This window comes from Orbicella faveolata, unplaced genomic scaffold (assembly GCF_042242905.1).
Source record: "Orbicella faveolata isolate gen_17 unplaced genomic scaffold, um_ofav_v1 contig_4, whole genome shotgun sequence".
Classification (NCBI taxonomy): Eukaryota; Metazoa; Cnidaria; class Anthozoa; order Scleractinia; family Merulinidae; genus Orbicella; species Orbicella faveolata.
Genome location: NW_028301569.1, coordinates 9338137 through 9356974, shown reverse-complemented (window position 1 = coordinate 9356974; position 18838 = coordinate 9338137). Strand labels below are relative to the sequence as shown.

Below are 18838 nucleotides of genomic sequence, written 5' to 3'. Positions count from 1 at the left end.
TAACATTAATCAACAATAGGCACAATTATATTAGAAAAGTTTTGGCAGAGCTAACGTGGTCATGTATTTATTTAATAACTAAAAATTAATTATGGCAACTTTGTAAGAGGTTAAGTCTGCATATGAGCCAAGTGGCTCATCAGGCCAGAGCTTATCCCGGTTTCAGTAACATGTAGGGACTACATGTAGGAGTATTTCTACTCCCCCCTGGTTAGGATGCCAGTCCACAGCAGGGTTACCCCCCAGCATTAAATTTACCAGTACCCATTTATACACCTGGGTAGAGAGAGGCACCATCAGAGTAAAGTGTCTTGCCCAAGAACACAACACGATGTCCCCGGCAAGGGCTCGAACCTGGACCACTCACTCTGGAGTCTAGTGCACTAACCACGAGGCCAATGCACCTCCCACATAGCAACTCTGTAGTTAATTATAATTTAATAATATCAATTTATAATAAATAATAATTATAAATTTCATTAAATTACAATTTATAATCACATGTATATCGAGTGAGGAAAAAAGGAAGAATGCTTACAAAATATAATGTGAAGTGCTTGCTGCTGCAAGTTATTTAGATTGAATAAATAATAATTTAATTTTAATATGTGCAAAATTCATACATGTATGTGCACTAGCTGAAAATGAAACAACTTGCTTACAGTAAGTTAAACTTGTTTACTAACCTGTAGTTTAGGATCCTCAGCACTGATTACATGATAAAAGCAAATAGCTTCACCAAGAGCTGACCTCAACTGTAACCAGGATTTAGAACAAAAAGAACTTCAGACAGAGTAACAGAAACTTTTGGGGGGGGGGGGGGGGGGGGCTAGTTAGTTGCTAGAGGGAGGAGGCTAGTTTAATACATGTACAACTGTATGCATGGTAATAATTAAAAATGCCATTGCGTGACTCTTAAACTTCATGTGTATTATTCAACCACTTAATTATTCCCGACAATGCTGTTCTACTGGCAGCAGGGCCTCATAATAATACAAAAAAAAATTATTTACCAGGTTGGTCTAAAAAGTAACTAGACTTCCATAAATATTAAACGTACAGCCATATTAATTTTAGTACCTGCCCTGATAATTTGCTATTACTGGTGATACTATTTTAATCTGCAGATGGATAAAGGTCTTTAAATGTATTTAACTTGTAATTTGAATAGGTCAGTAATGAAAGGAGGCATTTTAGATTTGTTATGGAGTAAGGATTGGTAGATGTAAGTTAGACAGCCTACATGTACCTAGTAAAGACAGACAGCTCATCCCCTTTACATTGATCAATGAGGGTTTCTTTTAACTGATCTGAGGTTGTCTCATCTACAATAAAATTTTGTTGACCCATTTCTGTAGCGATTTAGCAACACTGTTATTTGTACACACGCATGGCACCAATAATTGCTAAAACTCAAGTAGGCTAGATGCTACATGTACATGTAGCAATGGACACCTTCACGGTTATATGTTAGATTTTTTCTAGGCCATTAAATGGTTCCAGATTGTTTTCATGAGCTGTTACATGTAGGCACTGAAACTTAGTTAGCCATTTAACCATCAGGGCAAAACCTGAATTGAGCTGTTAGGCAAAACTTGTTTGCAGTTAGGATGTTGGGACAAAGCGTTAAAATGCTTTGAAGGCCATTAACTAACCATTAACTATCTGTCAATTAGCCACTACATGTATATGTAGAAGTATTTCTACTCCCTCCTGGATGGGATCAATGCTAGTCCATCAGAGCCCGGTTACCCCTGCCATAAAATTCATTGCCACCCATTTACATTGTATAAATACGCTTAGCTGTACACCTACCACCATCGTAGCAGAAGTCATGTCATCAAAACCATTTGGCAAATGTATCTTGTAAAAAGTGTCTGCATCCAGTTCTGCAGCTTCTCCCAGCGTTAGACTCCTTTGAACATGTTTTGTCAGATATCTCCCGTAGCAGTGGAACTGTGCAAGTTTGTATTCCTTGAGGTCACGCAAAAAATGAGAAATGAATGACAAAAACAAGTTCAATTAGAGTAACAATTTGTGTCTAGAGAATACCCAATAAAGTCCTCTACCTCTCACACAGAGGGGTAAAGATTGTTCAAGAAATGTTACACAAATTGAAAAAATAATGGGCCAAAAAAGATGAGCAGTGCTAAGAAGAAGGGCCAGGCCAGCCAGGTCAGGCCCAAGACATCTGCTAATACCGGTAATTTGAGTTTTTTGGAACAACAATTTGATTTTCAACATATAAACTTTGAACTACAGTGTATCCACACTTTTTATGAAATGTCCACGGCACCCCTGTTTTTTTGCTGTATTTTTTACAACAGAAATCAGTCAAGTAGAAGAATTGTACAGCCCTGCAATTATCATGTCAGTAAGCACAAACATGTTCCTAGATGGAAAACTGGATATTACTCCTTTTTATCCTTTGTCTGTGCTAAATTAAAGTGCCAAAACTGAGTCTGAATGTAACCACCCAACCCACAGATCCATTTTGAACATTGATATTTGGGTACCATATGGATATGCTCCCTTTATCTTTCAGCTTCTTAAAAAACTGATTTTTGAATGCCTGCTTACTCAACTCAATTTCTATTTCATGACTGTCTTGCAGGTGGAGAAGGATACATGTATTTCCTGGACGTGCACATTCTCAAAACTGATCTTAATGCTAAACTATCAGTCCTGACCAAGAAAACCCACACCTGCACGTTGGGTTTTGTGCTGTCATCTCAATACAATTGCCCTTTAAGACCTTAATTAAGTGTTTGTAGTATAGATTATAGTTAGCTCTTGTTAACTGAGCAGGAGGTCTGTATGGGAGAATCTTGACTGAGGTTGTGAGTACTGACCGAACACAGTGAGGTCTGTACACACGGTCGAGGTCAAGATTCTCCCATACAGACTGACTAAGCTCAGTTAATAAGATATCTATTATATGGCAAACAATAACAATTTAATTCGGTTAATGTAACTGGTTTGTGCTAGCTAGCTGACATTTTGCTTGCAACAGCAATGAACTTAATTCTGCCAAAGTTTGCTCGTCCTCTTTACTTTTTATTTACATCAGGCTTTTTGACACTTCGATAGATAATATCATTAGAAGAAAATAGTCAATATTTTTGCATTTGAGTTAGCAACTTTTTCACCGCAAAAATGTAACTGATCTAGATGCAGGTCTAGATGGGAAAATCTAGACCGCTTTCAATATTGATTTCAGCCAATCAAATTCATGAATTCGGTAGTTCCCAGTCCTTGTGAGACACAGCCACATAATAAAATAGAATATAAACACTGATACATACATGTACATGTACACACTGTACTTGTACATGCAATATGATGCAACATATATGACATAAAAATAAATTAAATACATCATAAGCACATGTATACCTTGACAGAAAACAGGAAGTCTCCAGTATTCAGCAGCTTCTCTTGGTAGTAGGATTGTGGAAGACGAGTTTCATAAGTGTTCCACATAGAGAACAATGTGTTTGACCTTTGATCAAATTCAGAATAATAAACAGACAAATTAAAAACCAAGTATGACTGATAATTTGTATTCTTTATATGGCAATCCAAAATACACATGTACCTTGCGAACCTAACACAGCTTATAGGGCACAAAGAAACCCTTTTTTTACAACATTTGTCCCTGCACTAAGCACATTGAGTAGCCTAGATTTGAAGATTTTATAACGTTTCTGTGCGTTTTTATGAACGTTGTTAAGGTTTTCGTGCGCTAAGAACTATGGGTAAATGTACCAGTCGCCATCTTTTTTCCTAAGGAGGATTGAATAGACCTGTTTGTCCAGTTTGCTGGTTGTAAAAGGCTCTCGTATATTGCAATGCAAACCATTAAATTCCAAAAAAAAAAAAAAAAAAGCACCTACGTCACTATTTATTAAGTGTCATGGTATGAGTAGCACTGCTGGGATAATTGGAAACACTACACTCTATTAGTCAACAAACAAATATAATTTGAACGTCAAGAAAAGCCTGGCATAGTCAACAAAACATTCAAATAATGCTCTGGTTAGCCTGTTCATGGTTAGCTCTCTATTATGGATAATGAAATGGTAACATGATTTAGTTAAAAGAGGGGGGTGAATAGGTTTTCGGATCGACGGATTTGGCCTTAAAAACTGCACGGATTGTGGATTTTTGTGGTAAATCGAGCGGATTCGTGGATTTTGAAAACACAGTGGATCATGGATCAGCTATGAATTTTGGCAGGGATTCTGGATTGTGCCTGTCTTGATGTTCGGATCTTGGGTCCTAAACAAAATTTGGATCATAGATCTTTCTTCAGCTCCTTTGTCAGTATGTTAATGAGTTCATCCAAATTATTTCTTTTTTCGAACAAAGCTTATTTGAACTCAGCTGTGAGACTGTTATTGGAATTGTACTGTGTTACAGTCATCAAGCATGTTGCCTTCTTTACTACATTGTATTTGTGCGAAATTACTAGTAACAATGGCATTCACATTTACCTTTCCGGATGTAATTGTGGTTTCAGGTTTGAACAAAAATATTGGCGGATCGACAGATTTGGCGAAAAAAAGGGACGGATCCTCGGATTTCTATACCCATATTCACCCCCCTCTTAAAAAGTATACAGTCTGCAGTCTGTATTTTACCCTCAGTCTGCATTTTACCCCAAATCTGCAGTCTGCAGTCTGCAGTCTGAATTTTACACTGACCGCTTTCCAATTGCACAATCTCATAATGTGCAGAACATGTGCATACTAAGAGAGAGGCACTATCTTTTTTTAACATTATAATACAGTTAATAACAATAGTAATATCTTTATTTATCCTGATAAGAAAAAAAACGATCAGCTGAACCTAAGGGAGCAGCTGGTATTATCATGATCATAATTATAATGTATTATACACTTGTAGTTGTTTGTTTGTTTTTATTTTTAAAGTAGTATTCATACCCCCGAGCGAGAGGTTCTTCATCATTCTTCTTGATCTTCATCCCAGGCTCTGATTTCTTCTTTATGTATTTGATAAATCTGGAAAGTTCTTGTTCAAATGCCACCAACACCGGACTGATCTGTTTGTGATCTAAATTTGAGTAAGGATCAAGAATGAGGAACAGCTTTAATAAACATAAGTGAGGGACACTCGCCGTGCTCAAGTGTAAATCTGCGAATCTGAGTCCCTTCTCGTGTCAATGGCATCACTGACACACACGCTAGATCATGAACTTCAAAATTGTTGTGTTGTAAAAAAAAAATATTAAAGGTTGTCTTTAACATAATTATGGCAAACTTCGTCTGAAAATGAAAAGGACATTTTCCCAGCCATGGGTATAAAAAGAGCCTCGTTAGCTATTAACTAACAAGCTAAGGATGAATTGCCGTGATCCACCCTGTACAATCTCTACTGTATATGTGTACTTGAGCTCTCGATGATTAACCTACTTATACCTCCGGTACTTGTTCCAGCAGATTGCAGCACATTTCGTGCGCTTCCACCAGCAAAAGACTTCTTTAAATCTGCTTCGCTTTTCCCTGACCCTGGCCGTTCCATATTGGATAAAGATCTAGCCTTTATAACGTTATGACAACTTGGTCTTTCAGCTGAGTTTTGTATGTTGACAAGATGGACAAGACGCCATCTTGGACAATGCTCGCGTTTCTAAGGGCTAGGTAGCCTCTCCTCCTAGCAAATCATTATGCTGTGCGGGGATGGGGTAAGGCAGCCAAATCGCCCGAGTCTACCCCCGCGAAGTAAAATTTTAAGCCCCCACCAGCCAATGTTAGCATCAAAATTTCCAAGTTACCTTTTTATATTTTACCTCAAAACGAGTCTTCGTGCGAAAAAGGTGTTCCGCCTACTGGTTCATTTTCATGCAATGAAAGGTTTCGCTGGAAGACCCGTTTTTAAAACACGCCGTCTATGTATTTTCCTTCTAACAAGTATCATTTCTGGTCCCATCTGGCAATCGTTGTATGTCGGATCGATAGATCTTTGAAATTTTGTCAAAGGGGAGGAGGGGGCGGTGGCTGGTGAAATCCTGATCACCTTATCGCTTGGTCATAGCAACTGGGACGGTGTAGAAGGGCGTGAAATATTAGGGACTGTTAGTCTCCTTTACAGCGGTTATTTAATCGTCATGCAACGCTTGAAGTGTTGCCTGACGACTCAAGTAGCGGCTGCAGAGTAGACCATGTTGTAGTTTGGGTTTGTTCACTTGCACGCAGGTAGACCTAAGACACCGAGCGTGACACGAAGAACGAAGGGATGAAAAATCGCAGCGTGAGGGCCAGGGGGACAAGATCAAGAAAGCGCTTTCTAAAGATAACAGAAAAGAAACTAAGCGATTCCTATTTTCTATTAAGGGTTTCTTTGTAACATTTTAAACTTCAATATTTTAAAACAGCATCAATCTCCTCCAACTAATACAAAAGGCTTCAATTTTAAGATTGAGTGGACTTAAAGCCGTGACCAAACGGACCCGCAATTAGTCGCAAGTAGTCTCAAGTTGAACTTCTGTAGAGACTTCCGTTGGCTGCCCAAACAGACTCGCAAGTTTCCAAGCACATACACGTAAGTCGCAAAGAAACACATTTCAAGGCTACTGACTTTGTCTCACGCGGTCAAAATCCTGTATCATTGACTGGCTAATAGCTTCCTAAACAACTCGCGACTTGCGACTTGCGACTTGCAACTTGCAACTTGCGACTTGGGTTGAGTAGTCGACCAAACGGAGGGCAAGTCATCGTTAGTCAACGCAATTCCACGCAAGGCCTCGCTAACTCAAGTTTTCAACTTGCGCCTGCTTGGACTGGCGTCCGTTTGGCCAGGCCTTAACCCTTCTGTGTTTGCTGCGGGCCTCGTAAGTGAATCTGGCCATGATCAATAGGACAAATTTTGTAACGCACTACCTCTGTACATTCTGTTTTTATTCGCTCCATTTATAATTTCAAACATGAAACTATCATGACGAGCTTAGGTTTTGCAAATATCATCGTTTTGGTAAGTAAAAATACTGTCCTGAAAAACTGAAAATGCCTGTGATAAAGTACGTAAAAATCTGCTGTTATACTTCAACTCTTACTTTTCCCTTAGCAGAGCGGTATTTGAAAATACGCGGAGTAGAACCAGCGACAGCAACAAGAGCAAGTCACAAAATGAACCAAGGGATACATTGCCCAAATTTCCTCAAACTTAACTTGATATCACAGCTGCGTGATATCTTACACCGAGAGTTGAAAAATGGCCCTTGTTTCAGCGCTTGGATTTTTCTTGGAAAATCGGAAGGGTAGCTGAAAAGCCTTTGTTATTTCCGATTTTTCTAGCAACGATCAACACTACACTGCTACCCTTAAGACATAACAAACACTACCCCACCATAAACAAATTCTAAACCCAGGCTGGAGAACTGAAATTTGTGTACTGCATTCTTCGTACGAGCTATATTTCTTGAGCTAATATTTAGCTGCTTTTAAAATCGAAGACTGAGCTCACAGTTCGCAATGAATTCTCATTTTAGAGAATTTATTTCAATGGCTAATGCGAGATTTTTCAATAGCCGTGTGAGTTTTACCTTTGTTTTTATTTATCACCTCTATTTACATAAACTAATTAACAATTTAAAAAGATATAAAAAGAACAACGTCTAGAAATATTCATATTAAGACTAGGGTGGAACGTAAATGAGATCTAATTGAATTAAACTGTAAAAAGACATGTTTTCATTGTAATCTCCTTCACAAGTCAGTAAATGTTATATTGGTATTCCATATCTGCTGTATAACTCGACCTTTGACACTCCGCGTGGAAAAAAAACAAAACATGCGCTTTCCTAGTATATGCGTTCAACTATTCTCAGTACTCTAGCCGGTGTCATGTCGATCTTTCCTGGAAAATCCGGTTTCAGGAAAAAAAGACCACACGACTCTGCCAGCAGAGTGTTGTACCTACTCACCACTGTACATGCAGTCAGTATGCTCATGTTTTAGCACTTCCTTCAGCTATGGTAGTACTGCGCATGGCACAAGAAAGTTCCATTTCAGGTTCAAACCCGGGCTTGCACCACTCCACTATACAGAGCTCATAGATAACTCACCCCACCGTAGACAGATTCTTAACCCAGGTGAAAGACCTCGTGGAACAACTCAGAAGTTGAGTCCCAGGCTAATGATCAGAGAATTTGGTTAATTAGTAAGACCATAGTCTACTAACTATGGTAAGACGTGTAAACAGATCTAGGCGGGTTCGAGGGATTCGGTCAAACCCGCTCAATTGAAAAATAGGACATTATAACACGCTAACTTGGCCTCAGAATGCCGGAAATTCCATTTCCGAGGACCTCAATTTTAAACATTTTCCGGGGAATGATGCACCCGGAACATCCTACAGGGAATCCCCTTCTCTAAAACTGTATCTGCCAAGGAGCCCATCATGACGGGCTCCTGATCTGCCCCAGCAAAGAATTCACAATTCCATGTACTTATTATGGTTAGAAACTGGTAGCGACACTTCGCACTAAAACTCGAGTTTTCAGCTTCTCGGAAACATTAACCTAACGACGAAGTTGGATTTAACAAGGGCATCCGCATTGCTACTATTGCTGAAGGAAGTGCTCAATACTAGAGCACAGAATGGTACAGCAGTATGTAAATAAAAACAAATTTCTGCTGGCAGAGTCGGTGTAATCGCTCTCCTTCCTTTTGTTGGTTTTTCTAGGAAAGGTCTATGTAACTCTGTCAGCAATGCAGTGAAACAAGGTGAGGTCAAACCCACGTACGTGTAAAAATATCAAGATATCAAGTTAAAAAGGAGGAAACATTGGGAAATCTACAGATGGTATAAAAAGGCTTCGCTTATTTCAACCTGTATCCACACAGCTTTGCATCTGCTACAAGAAGAGAGAAGAAAGGAGGCTTTTTCACAAAAGAAAAATGGTGAGTTTAACTTTATTTGACGATAATTTTATTTCCCATTTGTGGGGAAGAAAATTCATTGCTGCTTCGTACATATACCTGCTGTGCCTTAACAATGCGAAAACGTTCCAGATTTTAGGGCCGATTTTAGCTTTGAATAGAACAAAGTTTACTAATTAATCACATTGCATTGAATTTAGAGTCGGAATCCAGACCCGTTTTATAACTGTTTAATACGGATTTTGTAAGATGGTAGCCGTTTAAATCCTTTCCCACAGTTTTTTGACTACTAATTAAACACCCATCAACTGTTAAGATGAGTAAGCTTAAACGTTTTTCTGCTTAACTTTCTCAACCAGGGTTTCAAGCTGTTGATTTTGTGCCTTGCTCTGTTGGCTGTCGCTGTTTCTGCCTCCTCCATCTGCAAATGCGGCGCAGCTGAGGAAAAGGTAAAATTAAAGTGTAACAGTGGAGCTTTTCTTTTCTTTATCACATAAGTTTTTAGCTCTTGACTGAAAAGGTGGCCCAATAAAACTAACGAAAACTGCCGTATTTCCCAGTGACGAATTTGTTCGTATCTAAGTGCACTTCGTTTGGAGATTAAAAGTTGCATGGCAGCAAACGTTTGTATTTCAGCTCAGTGTGATTTTTATTACCAACAAGGTTCTTTTGCTTTTTCTAAATAATATTGGCACAGAATGTTAGATGATCAGAAAATGTCCTAGTTTGACTCCAGATGCATTAGAGAGATTGACAGTAATTTGACACACTCATTTTTCGGCCTTTCCGGGTCATCTAGTCATATTCCATGAAAATAATTATCAGCTGTTACAGAATGTTAGAAATGATCAGGAAATGCTCTATTTTTACTCCAGATACATTAGAGAGATTGACAGTTATTCGACACGCTCATTTTTCGGTCTTTCGAAATAATTAGACATAATATGTCTGGATTTATGAAAGCAGTGTTAAAGAACAAGCGTTTTATTCTCGTCAGCGACTATCTCAACCTATCTCTTAAGTAGACGATTTCAAAGTTGAAAGGAATGTCATACTTTATTTAACAAAGCAGGTTAAAAGATGGCAGCAAAGGCTGATGTGGACCTGCTATGCGCAAATAAATGTTTACAAAATACAATGACTAGATAATTACAATTCACATTAATTTAAGCAAAAAGATATACAGATGTAGCAAATAACAAATAAAAAACCAAAATTGACATCTAAAAGTATATAAAATCATCAGTGTTCTTAAATGTACTGGTAAAACTACAACCAAAAGATATTCTACCAATATATTTAGAGTGCTTTACAAGATTTTCTTTAAACGATGCAAAGGAAGGTAGAGATGAGTTAAATATCATTTTTCGCTTTTCCGATTTTGTAGGTTGATCCGGTGTCAAAATACAGATTGAAGTTGAAGACAGATGACGGAAAGGAATATGAAGAAGACGTTCAAATTGACACTAAGAAGGAAACAGAAACTTTTCATGTGCCAAAGACTTCGCCTGATAACGAAGAGGCTGACGTAGTCCTTGACTTTAAGAAGGTTAGTGAGTATTGAGCACTAGCTTTGAATTACTATCGAGGTCAAGGGAGAGAGGGAGGGAGGGTAATACCAAGAAGGGAATATTAGGGGGAGAGGGCAGGGTAGGAGGCTCGCATGAAGAAGTGATGGATTCCTTGTGTTTACCCGTTGCTGAGGTTATTTTCAATGATACTGCTAGATGCAAGATACTGATAGATGCAATCACAACACCTCGCTTGACATGGCATGAGAATTATGGAAAGCATCGAGCAATACGTCAGTTTAAGAAGCTCAGTCAGAATATTTTGACTTACTTTGGTCACGTACCAAATCACCTTAAAATTGACGGAAACCTGAAGATAAACGTTTAATAAGATAGAAAAAAGCACTAAAGAGTTAATAATAAGCTTTAAAGGAACATGGATGGTTAAGGATAGGGAAGATTAACACGGATTGCAAACGACGAGCTTGAAACATTTAGGATAAAATATTCAAGTTGCGCAAACCGTCACTTGGCTCTTTTACCTTGTTGTACGAGTTATTTTCATATACCTGTGTGAAATGTCATCGTAGTGAAGAACCTTTTATAAAACACGTGCAAATAACTAATGCACTCGGACTTTTCTTTCTGCAGAATTATATGATGGTCCGTATGCCAAAGGCCAAAGCATGCTTTCTGAGTCAATCAACTGAAAATGCTCCAAAACCCGCTGACTTGGCCCGCCTTCTGGTAAGCTTGTATTGTTTTAAAATGAAGGTAATCAAAATAGGGCCATCTTTGCTATCGCCATTTTGTTTACATTTTGCCTTATATTACTTTACTACTTTGCGTAGAGAAGGCATTATGTTATGTAAATTTACTCCAAACAGTAACTAAAGCTTGTCAAACTTAGCTCATGGTAAAGTTTTTGCTCTTTGGGTGTAATATTAAAGGAGATATTGCCTTTCAAAAACTGCAAAATGTTTGGGTGGTTTTTATTTTGCATGGAAAATTTGAGTTTTTAAACCTGCATGGCACAAAAAGTATTTAAAATGACATCGCTTCCAAATTTCTTGGGGCAGCTAATTTTGCTTATGACCCTGTAAGATCCCCTTTTAAGATTAAAAGACATCTTATCTACAATCTTTCCCTTAATTCACTCTTGAGCAATAACATTAACTGCACCCGGATGGATGGTTTAATTTAGAACTGACAAAAGCCTTCCTTGTACGTATATAATATACTTGGCTTTGATCTAGTCCGTGGTCTCCTTTACCATGCCTGTAGATCAGAGTTTCTGCAGAAAAATGTTCCGTCGCATTAGTTGAAAAATTTCAGGTAATATCTATTAGAACTACCGTAGTTAAAAGAGGTCAGTCACGGTCCGGTTTTAGTTATTTTAGCCAGGGAAAAAAGTTACCCTTAAATTGAAAGAAGCATAAAAATAACAGTTTACTAAGATAGAAAAACACTTAAGAGATAATAATAAAACAGAAAGGGGCAAGGATAGTTAAGGATGGAGAAGATTAACATGGATTACAAACGACGAACTTGAAGATGTAAGAATAACTTTTCAAGATCCAGCTGCGCAAACCGTGACGTAGCTCCCTTAGAGGGTCACCTTTCTTTAATTATTTGCCAACAGGACAAAGACGCGGGATCGACGATAAAGCAAAATCGACCTGAACTGAAGTTCAAGGTTGTGGGGACCCTTGATGACAATGCACGTGGCAATCTGAATGACGAAATGGCGGATCTTTGTGCGAAGTTACCCATTAAAGTAGTTGTCAAGGAGGACAGGGCACCAACAGACCTAGCTTCGGACGACGCACCCGTAAAACGTAGGTGTAACAGTCGGAATATTGCAAATGAATACATGAGAGATCTTATATTTGAACTGTGGAGAAAGATATGAATACACGATTCAGTGACCATCGCAATTATACACACAAGTTAAGAAGTTGTGAGACTAAAGCCTGAAAAAAAAAACAACAACAACAAAGACAAAAAAACAGACTTGAATGGGATTCGAACCCATGACCTCTGCGATACTGGTGCAGTGCTCTACCAACTGAGCTATCAAGTCAGCTGGGAGCTGTTCACGTTGTGAGTTCGCAATACTAAATATTACACTCACAAAACGTGACCAGTTCCTACTGCTATGATCAATCATGTCTTCAGTTGGGATATTGTGCACCGATGTACACTCTTTCCTCTAATTTCCGTGTTAAGGAAGTTACCAGCATAGCTGTCAAAGCAGGTGTACGAGTTGAATTCGTCAAAACCCACAGGGCGGGTTACCTATCAATTCACATTCCAGCTCAGCAGTGGAGAGAAAAAAAAACGTAAAAGGTCAAAACAAGGCTCTCGGCGATTAACACTCACTAACTCGCACAATTTTCTAGACTAACTGAAATAAGCTTTTGTTTGTTGTTCCAGGAATCAGACGCGACTGTTATCAGAGTTGCTATTATAGAAGAACGTGTATTTTCATTATTTGCTGGTCCTATCGTGAGTGCACAACTTACTGCCATAAATAGATATCGTTTTTCTAAACAAGTGGTACTTGAGGGAGTAAATCAGTAGAAAACAATAAATGATCGAGTCCAATTTACAGTTGTTGTTAAAAATAGCTTTGAACTTAGGCAAAGAGATCAGAACATTTTAAGTCGCATTACAAAGTTTTATTTTAATTGTTTGTCAGAGAAAAGAAAGATTTTATTTTAGTTCTTTTACTAGCAGCTTTTTGCACGTGTCGCACATGTTTAATTGAGGTCGTTATCATAGTAACTTTGAAGTTAACCAAAGAGATCAATATACATTACATAGCTTTTATATTTTATTTTTTGTTTGAGGAAAATTGTTATAATTAAAAATTGTATGTGCCTTAATCATATGATTATATTTCAAATACGAATACTAAATTAAGTAAAGTTAATAAAGCCTCTTTATGTACCACATTACCTAGAGTACCTATATTTCTTGATGATATACCGGTATTTGTTACTGGGGTTTGATTACTGGAGACCACCAGGTCTCGGAGGTTTCACCCTATAGCGTTCTTTGCCTTTTCTTCCTATAGCTTCAAAAACGAAAAAAACAAGTTCTGTAAGCTTTCCTTGGTATACCCGGTTCCAAAAAACATTCCCCTACCTCCCCCCCCCCCCCCCCCCACCCACTCCACCCTACGTAAGAAGGCACTCCCACTTACAATATACCAGTGCAGGACGTAAAACTTATTTGTCATGCATGAACGTAGGGTTCCCTGTACACCCACTAGCCCAGGGGACTGAGGGGGCGTCCATATGAAAAGGCCGGGGATGCTCGTCATCTGGCTTAGGTGTGTAAATCGAAATTGCGTGGTCTCGCTTAGCGTGTTCGATCAGGACGAAACGACACTATTTTTAACTGTCAAAATATATTTTTGGTTGCACTGGAAGGGAGATAATAATTAAAAATCCGCTCTAATTTCCTTTTTTTGGCTCGATTTCCACCGGTTTTTTCGAGTTCAGTCTACTAGCGCGGGCTTCTTTCCTAGCTGAACAGAGGCTTAGGTTGGGCTCTTTTGGGGGTTGAACCCAAATTTTCCGACGAGCAGAGGCACAGGGTTTCTAAACTACGAGTAGTCCCTCTTTCGCTTAGTTCGTTGAGCGAGACTATAAATGGCCGCGTGAAATTCTGAGGGCGCTTCTCGCCCCCAGAAGTTCGCGCGGCCATTTTGTTTTCGCGGTTTTTTTTCGCGTAACGCACGACGGACTAAGCAAAACAGGGACTACAAGCAGTCTACAGGGTTTCCTTCACAGCAGTTATTTCAATCATCACGCAACGCTTGAAGTGTTGCGCGACGACTCAAGTATAGCGACTGCAGAGTAGAGTACAATTAAGAATTGGTTCACGCGTAGCGTGCGTATATCGAGGTATGGATGCACGCGGGAACTTTGGAGAGCACGAATGAAGCGTAAGAGCTGCTCGTGGCGATAGCCGATAACAACTCTAGCATCTTGACTACTCTCCAAACTTCCCAGTTGCATCCATAACTCGATATACGCACAGCTAAAAGCATGAACCAATTCCTTTACAACATGGCGACAACAACTTGGGCGCTAAAACATGTTTTATTTGCGATTGACTACAAAGTTCTCACAATGCACGGTGAAGGAAAACAACGGTCATTAGGATCCTAAAACGCCACAATCAGTTGATAAAAGGTTGAACGAAACTGCTTAACCTGGTTTCTGAAATTGCCAATGAAATATTCGCTTCTTCGAATTAATTATAATGAAAATGTAGGCCGAACAAGGTCAAATATACTCGATGAAAATGTAGACAAACAAAGTCGAAATACTCGCGTTTAAATAAACATCTTAGCTTGGCAAAAGTCAAAGGCTCAAAGTAGAGTTTGGATTGTTCAGAATAATCTCCATATTGCCGAAACTTAAGCAAAAGGAAATTGTACTAAACTCGACGGAAATTTTGCAGCTAAATTGAAACTGCACACGTCATGTTATATACGCAGGGCCCTGCGGATATAGATATTTAGTTCGGGATGGCTCAATAGGAATTTGATAGCACTAGCGTGCACGATATGTTATAATTATGATTTGGGTTTGTTCACTTCCACGCAGGTAGAAACAAGTACACCGAGCGTCACGCAAAAAACGAAGGGATGAAAAATCGCAGCGTGAGGGCCAAGAGGGCAAGATCAAGAAAGCGCTTTCTAAACATAACAGAAAAGAAACTAAGCGATACTTATTTTCTATTAAGTGTTTCTTTGTCACATTTTTATCCTGACTGAATATTTTCAAACAGCATCAATCTCCTCAAACTAATTAAAGGCTTCTCGAGGCTTCAGTGTTTTAAGATTGAGTGGACTTAAAGCCCTGGCCAAACAAACTCCCTAGTCCCAAGTAGCCTCAAGTTGAACTTGTGTGGAGACTTGCGTTGGGTGGCCAAACAGACTCGGGAGTTTCCAAGCACATACACGCAAGTCGCAAAAAACACATTTCAAGGCTACTAGCTTTGTCTCACGCGGCCAAAATCCTGTATCATTGGTCGGCTAATAGGTTGCTAAACAACTTGCGTTGACTTGGATTGGGTGATCCACCGAAGTAAGGGCAAGTCAACGCTAGTCAACGCAACTCCTCGCAAGGCCTGGCTAACTCAAGTTTTCAACTTGCGCCTACTTGGACTGGAGTCCGTTTAGCCAGGGCTTAACCCTTCTGTCTTTGCTGCGGTCTTCGTAAGTAATTGTGGGCATTGTTAGTAGGATAAATTTTGTAGCGTGCTACCTTCGTATATTCTGTTTTTATCCGCTCTATTTATTGCTTCAAACATGAAACTATTATGACGAACTTACTTTTTGCAAATATGAATCTTTTTGGTAAGTAAAAATACCGTTTTGAGAAACCGAAAATGCATGTGACAAAGCAAGTAAAATTCTGCCGTTATACCTCAACTGTTACCTTTCCTCAGCAGAGCCGTATTTGACAATACGCGGAGTAGAAGCAGTATTTGAGAATACGCAAAGTAGAAGCAGCGACAGCAAAAAAGCAGGTCACAAAATGAACCATGGGAAGGCTTGCCTATATTTCCTCAAACTTAACTGGATATCTCAGCTGCGTGATATCTTAGACCGAGAGTTGACAAGTGGCCCTTGTTTCAGCGCGTGAATTTTTCTTGGAAAATCGGAAGGGTAGCTGAAAAGACTTCGTTATTCCCGGTTTTTGTAACAACGATAAAAACTACACTACTACCCTTGAGGGATTACGAACCCTACTCCACCATAAACAGATTCTAAACCCAGGCTGGAGAACTGAAATTTGTGTACTGGATTCTTCGTAACAACTGTATTTCTTGAGCTAAAATTTAGCTGCTTTTAAAATCGAAGACCGAGTTCACAGTTGGCAATGAATTCTGATTTTAGCGGCTGCAGAGTAGAATACAATTAAAATTTGGGTTTGTTTACTTGCAAGCAGGTAGAACAAGTACACCGAGCCTGACGCGAACAACGAAGGGATGACAAATCGCAGCGTGAGGGCCAAGAAGGCAAGATCAAGAAAGCGCTTTCTAAAGATAACAGAAAAGAAACTAAGCGATACCGAATTTCTGTCAAGAGGTTTCTTTCTAACATTTTTAACTTGAGTATTTTAAAGCAGCATCAATCTTCTCAAACCAATACAAGGCTTCTCGAGGCTTCGATTTTATGATTGAGTGGACTTAAAGCCCTGGCCAGACGGACTCATAAATTAGTCATTAGTAGCTAACCTCAAGTTGAACTTGTGTAGAGACTTGCGTTGGGTGGCCAAACAGAGTCGCAAGTTTCCAAGCACATACACGCAAGTCGTAAAGAAACACATTTCAAGAGGCTACTGCCTTTGTCTCACGTGGCCAAAATCCTGTATCATCGGCCGGCTAATAGGTTTCTAAACAACTCGTGTTGACTTGGATTGGGTGGTCGACCAAAGAGAGGGCAAGTCAACGCTAATCAACACAACTCCACGCAAGGCCTGGCTAACTCAAGTTTTCAACTTGCGCCTACTTGGACTGGAGTCCGTTTGGCCAGAGCCTAACCCTTCTGTGTTTGCTGTGGGCTTCGTAAGTAAATCTGGGCATTGTCAGTAGGATAAATTTTGTAGCGTGCTACCTTCGTATATTCTGTTTTTATTCGCTCTATTTATTGCCTCAAACATAAAGCTATCATGACGAACTTACTTTGTGCAAATATGAATCTTTTTGGTAAATTAAAATACCGTTCTGAGAAACTGAAAATGCATGTGATAAAGAAAGTAAAAATCTACTGTTATTTTTCAACTGTTACTTTCTCCTTAGCAGAGCCGTATTTCAAAGTACGCGGAGTAGAAGCAGCGACAGAAAAAAAAAGCAGGTCACAAAATGAACCATGCGAAGGCTTGCCGATATTTCCTCAAACTTAACTTGATATCTCGGCTGCGTGATATCTTACACCGGGAGTTGACAAGTGGCCCTTGTTTCAGCGCTTGAATTTTTCTTGGAAAATTGGGAGGGTAGCTGAAAAGCCTTGCTTTTTTCCGATTTTACTAGCAACGATGAAAAGTACACTACTACCCTTGAGACATTACGAACCCTACCCCACCTTAAACAGATTTTAAACCCAGATTCGAGAACTCACATTTTTGGCATTGAATTCTTCGCAAGAACTTTACTTCTTGAGCTAAAATTTAGCTGCTTTTAAAATCGAAGACAGAGTTCACAGTTAGCAATGAATTCTCATTTTAGCGGAATTATTTAAATGGCTCATGCGAGATTTCTCAGTAGCAGCATGACTTTTTCATTTGTTTTTATTTATCACCTCCATTTACGTGAACTAATTAATAATTTAGAAGGATATCAAAACAATAACGCCTGGGAATATTCAGGAAGATGAGATCCAATAAGTGAAACCGTAAAAAGACATGTTTTCATTGTACTCTCCTTCACAAGTCAGTAAATGTTGTATTGGTATTCCATATCTGCTGTATAACTCGACCTTTGACACTGCACGTGGGAAAAAAACAAAACATGCGCTTTCCTAGTATATGCGTTCAACTATTCTCAGTACTCTAGCCGGTGTCATGTCGATCTTTCCTGGAAAATCCGGTTTCAGGAAAAAGAGATCACACGACTCTGCCAGCAGAGTGTTGTATCTACTCACCACTGTACATGCAGTCAGTATGCTCATGTTTTAGCACTTTCTTCAGCTATGGTAGTACTGCGCATGGCACAAGAAAGTTCCATTTCAGGTTCGAACCCGGGCGTGCACCACTCCACTATACAGAGCTCATAGATAACTCACCCCACCGTAGACAGATTCTTAACCCAGGTGAAAGACCTCGTGGAACAACTCAGAAGTTGAGTCCCAGGCTAATGATCAGAGAATTTGGTTAATTAGTAAGACCATAGTCTACTAACTATGGTAAGACGTGTAAACAGATCTAGGCGGGTTCGAGGGATTCGGTCAAACCCGCTAAATTAAAAAAAATAGGACATTATAACACGCTAACTTGGCCTCAGAATGCCGGAAATTCCATTTCCGAGGACCTCAATTTTAAACATTTTCCGGGGAATGATGCACCCGGAACATCCTGCAGGGAATCCCCTTCTCTAAAACTGTATCTGCCAAGGAGCCCATCATGACGGGCTCCTGATCTGCCCCAGCAAAGAATTCACAATTCCATGTACTTATTATGGTTAGAAAATGTGTAGCGACACTTCGCACTAAAACTCGAGTTTTCAGCTTCTCGGAAACATTAACCTAACGACGAAGTTGGATTTAACAAGGGCTTGCGCATTGCTACTATTGCTGAAGGAAGTACTCAATACTAGAGCACAGAATGGTACAGCAGTATGTGAATAAAAACAAATTTCTGCTGGCAGAGTCGGTGTAATCGCTCTCCTTCCTTTTGTTGGTTT

At 39.3% G+C, this 18838-nt stretch overlaps 2 protein-coding genes and 1 non-coding gene across 6 annotated transcripts in view; 1 reads left to right on the top strand and 2 right to left on the bottom strand.

Moving 5' to 3' along the window:
* Window positions 1–5668, bottom strand: part of LOC110068411 (cilia- and flagella-associated protein 54-like) — a 61995-nt gene extending 56327 nt beyond the window's left edge. For 3 of the 4 annotated variants that reach the window (XM_089275919.1, XM_089275916.1, XM_089275918.1), the window contains exons 1-5: window positions 5436–5668; window positions 4947–5076; window positions 3397–3502; window positions 1816–1974; window positions 687–755 (exon numbers count right to left, since the gene is read on the bottom strand). In XM_089275919.1, the coding sequence (XP_089132045.1) occupies window positions 687–755; window positions 1816–1974; window positions 3397–3502; window positions 4947–5076; window positions 5436–5544 (573 nt within the window). In that variant the 5' untranslated portion in view covers window positions 5545–5668. The remainder of the gene's footprint in view (window positions 1–686; window positions 756–1815; window positions 1975–3396; window positions 3503–4946; window positions 5077–5435) is intronic. The other variant, XM_089275917.1, reaches the window with a different exon arrangement.
* Window positions 5669–8808: 3140 nt separating this feature from the next.
* LOC149101361 (uncharacterized) lies at window positions 8809–13372 on the top strand. Its single transcript, XM_089276496.1, has 6 exons — window positions 8809–8924; window positions 9263–9352; window positions 10291–10452; window positions 11066–11161; window positions 12057–12252; window positions 12851–13372. Exons 1-6 carry the CDS (start codon window positions 8922–8924, stop codon window positions 12949–12951), a joined length of 648 nt encoding a protein of 215 aa, XP_089132622.1. The 5' UTR covers window positions 8809–8921; the 3' UTR covers window positions 12952–13372.
* On the bottom strand, window positions 12425–12497 carry Trnat-agu (transfer RNA threonine (anticodon AGU)). Its single transcript has one exon. It is a non-coding gene; the product is annotated as a tRNA-Thr (tRNA).
* Window positions 13373–18838: the final 5466 nt, after the last annotated feature.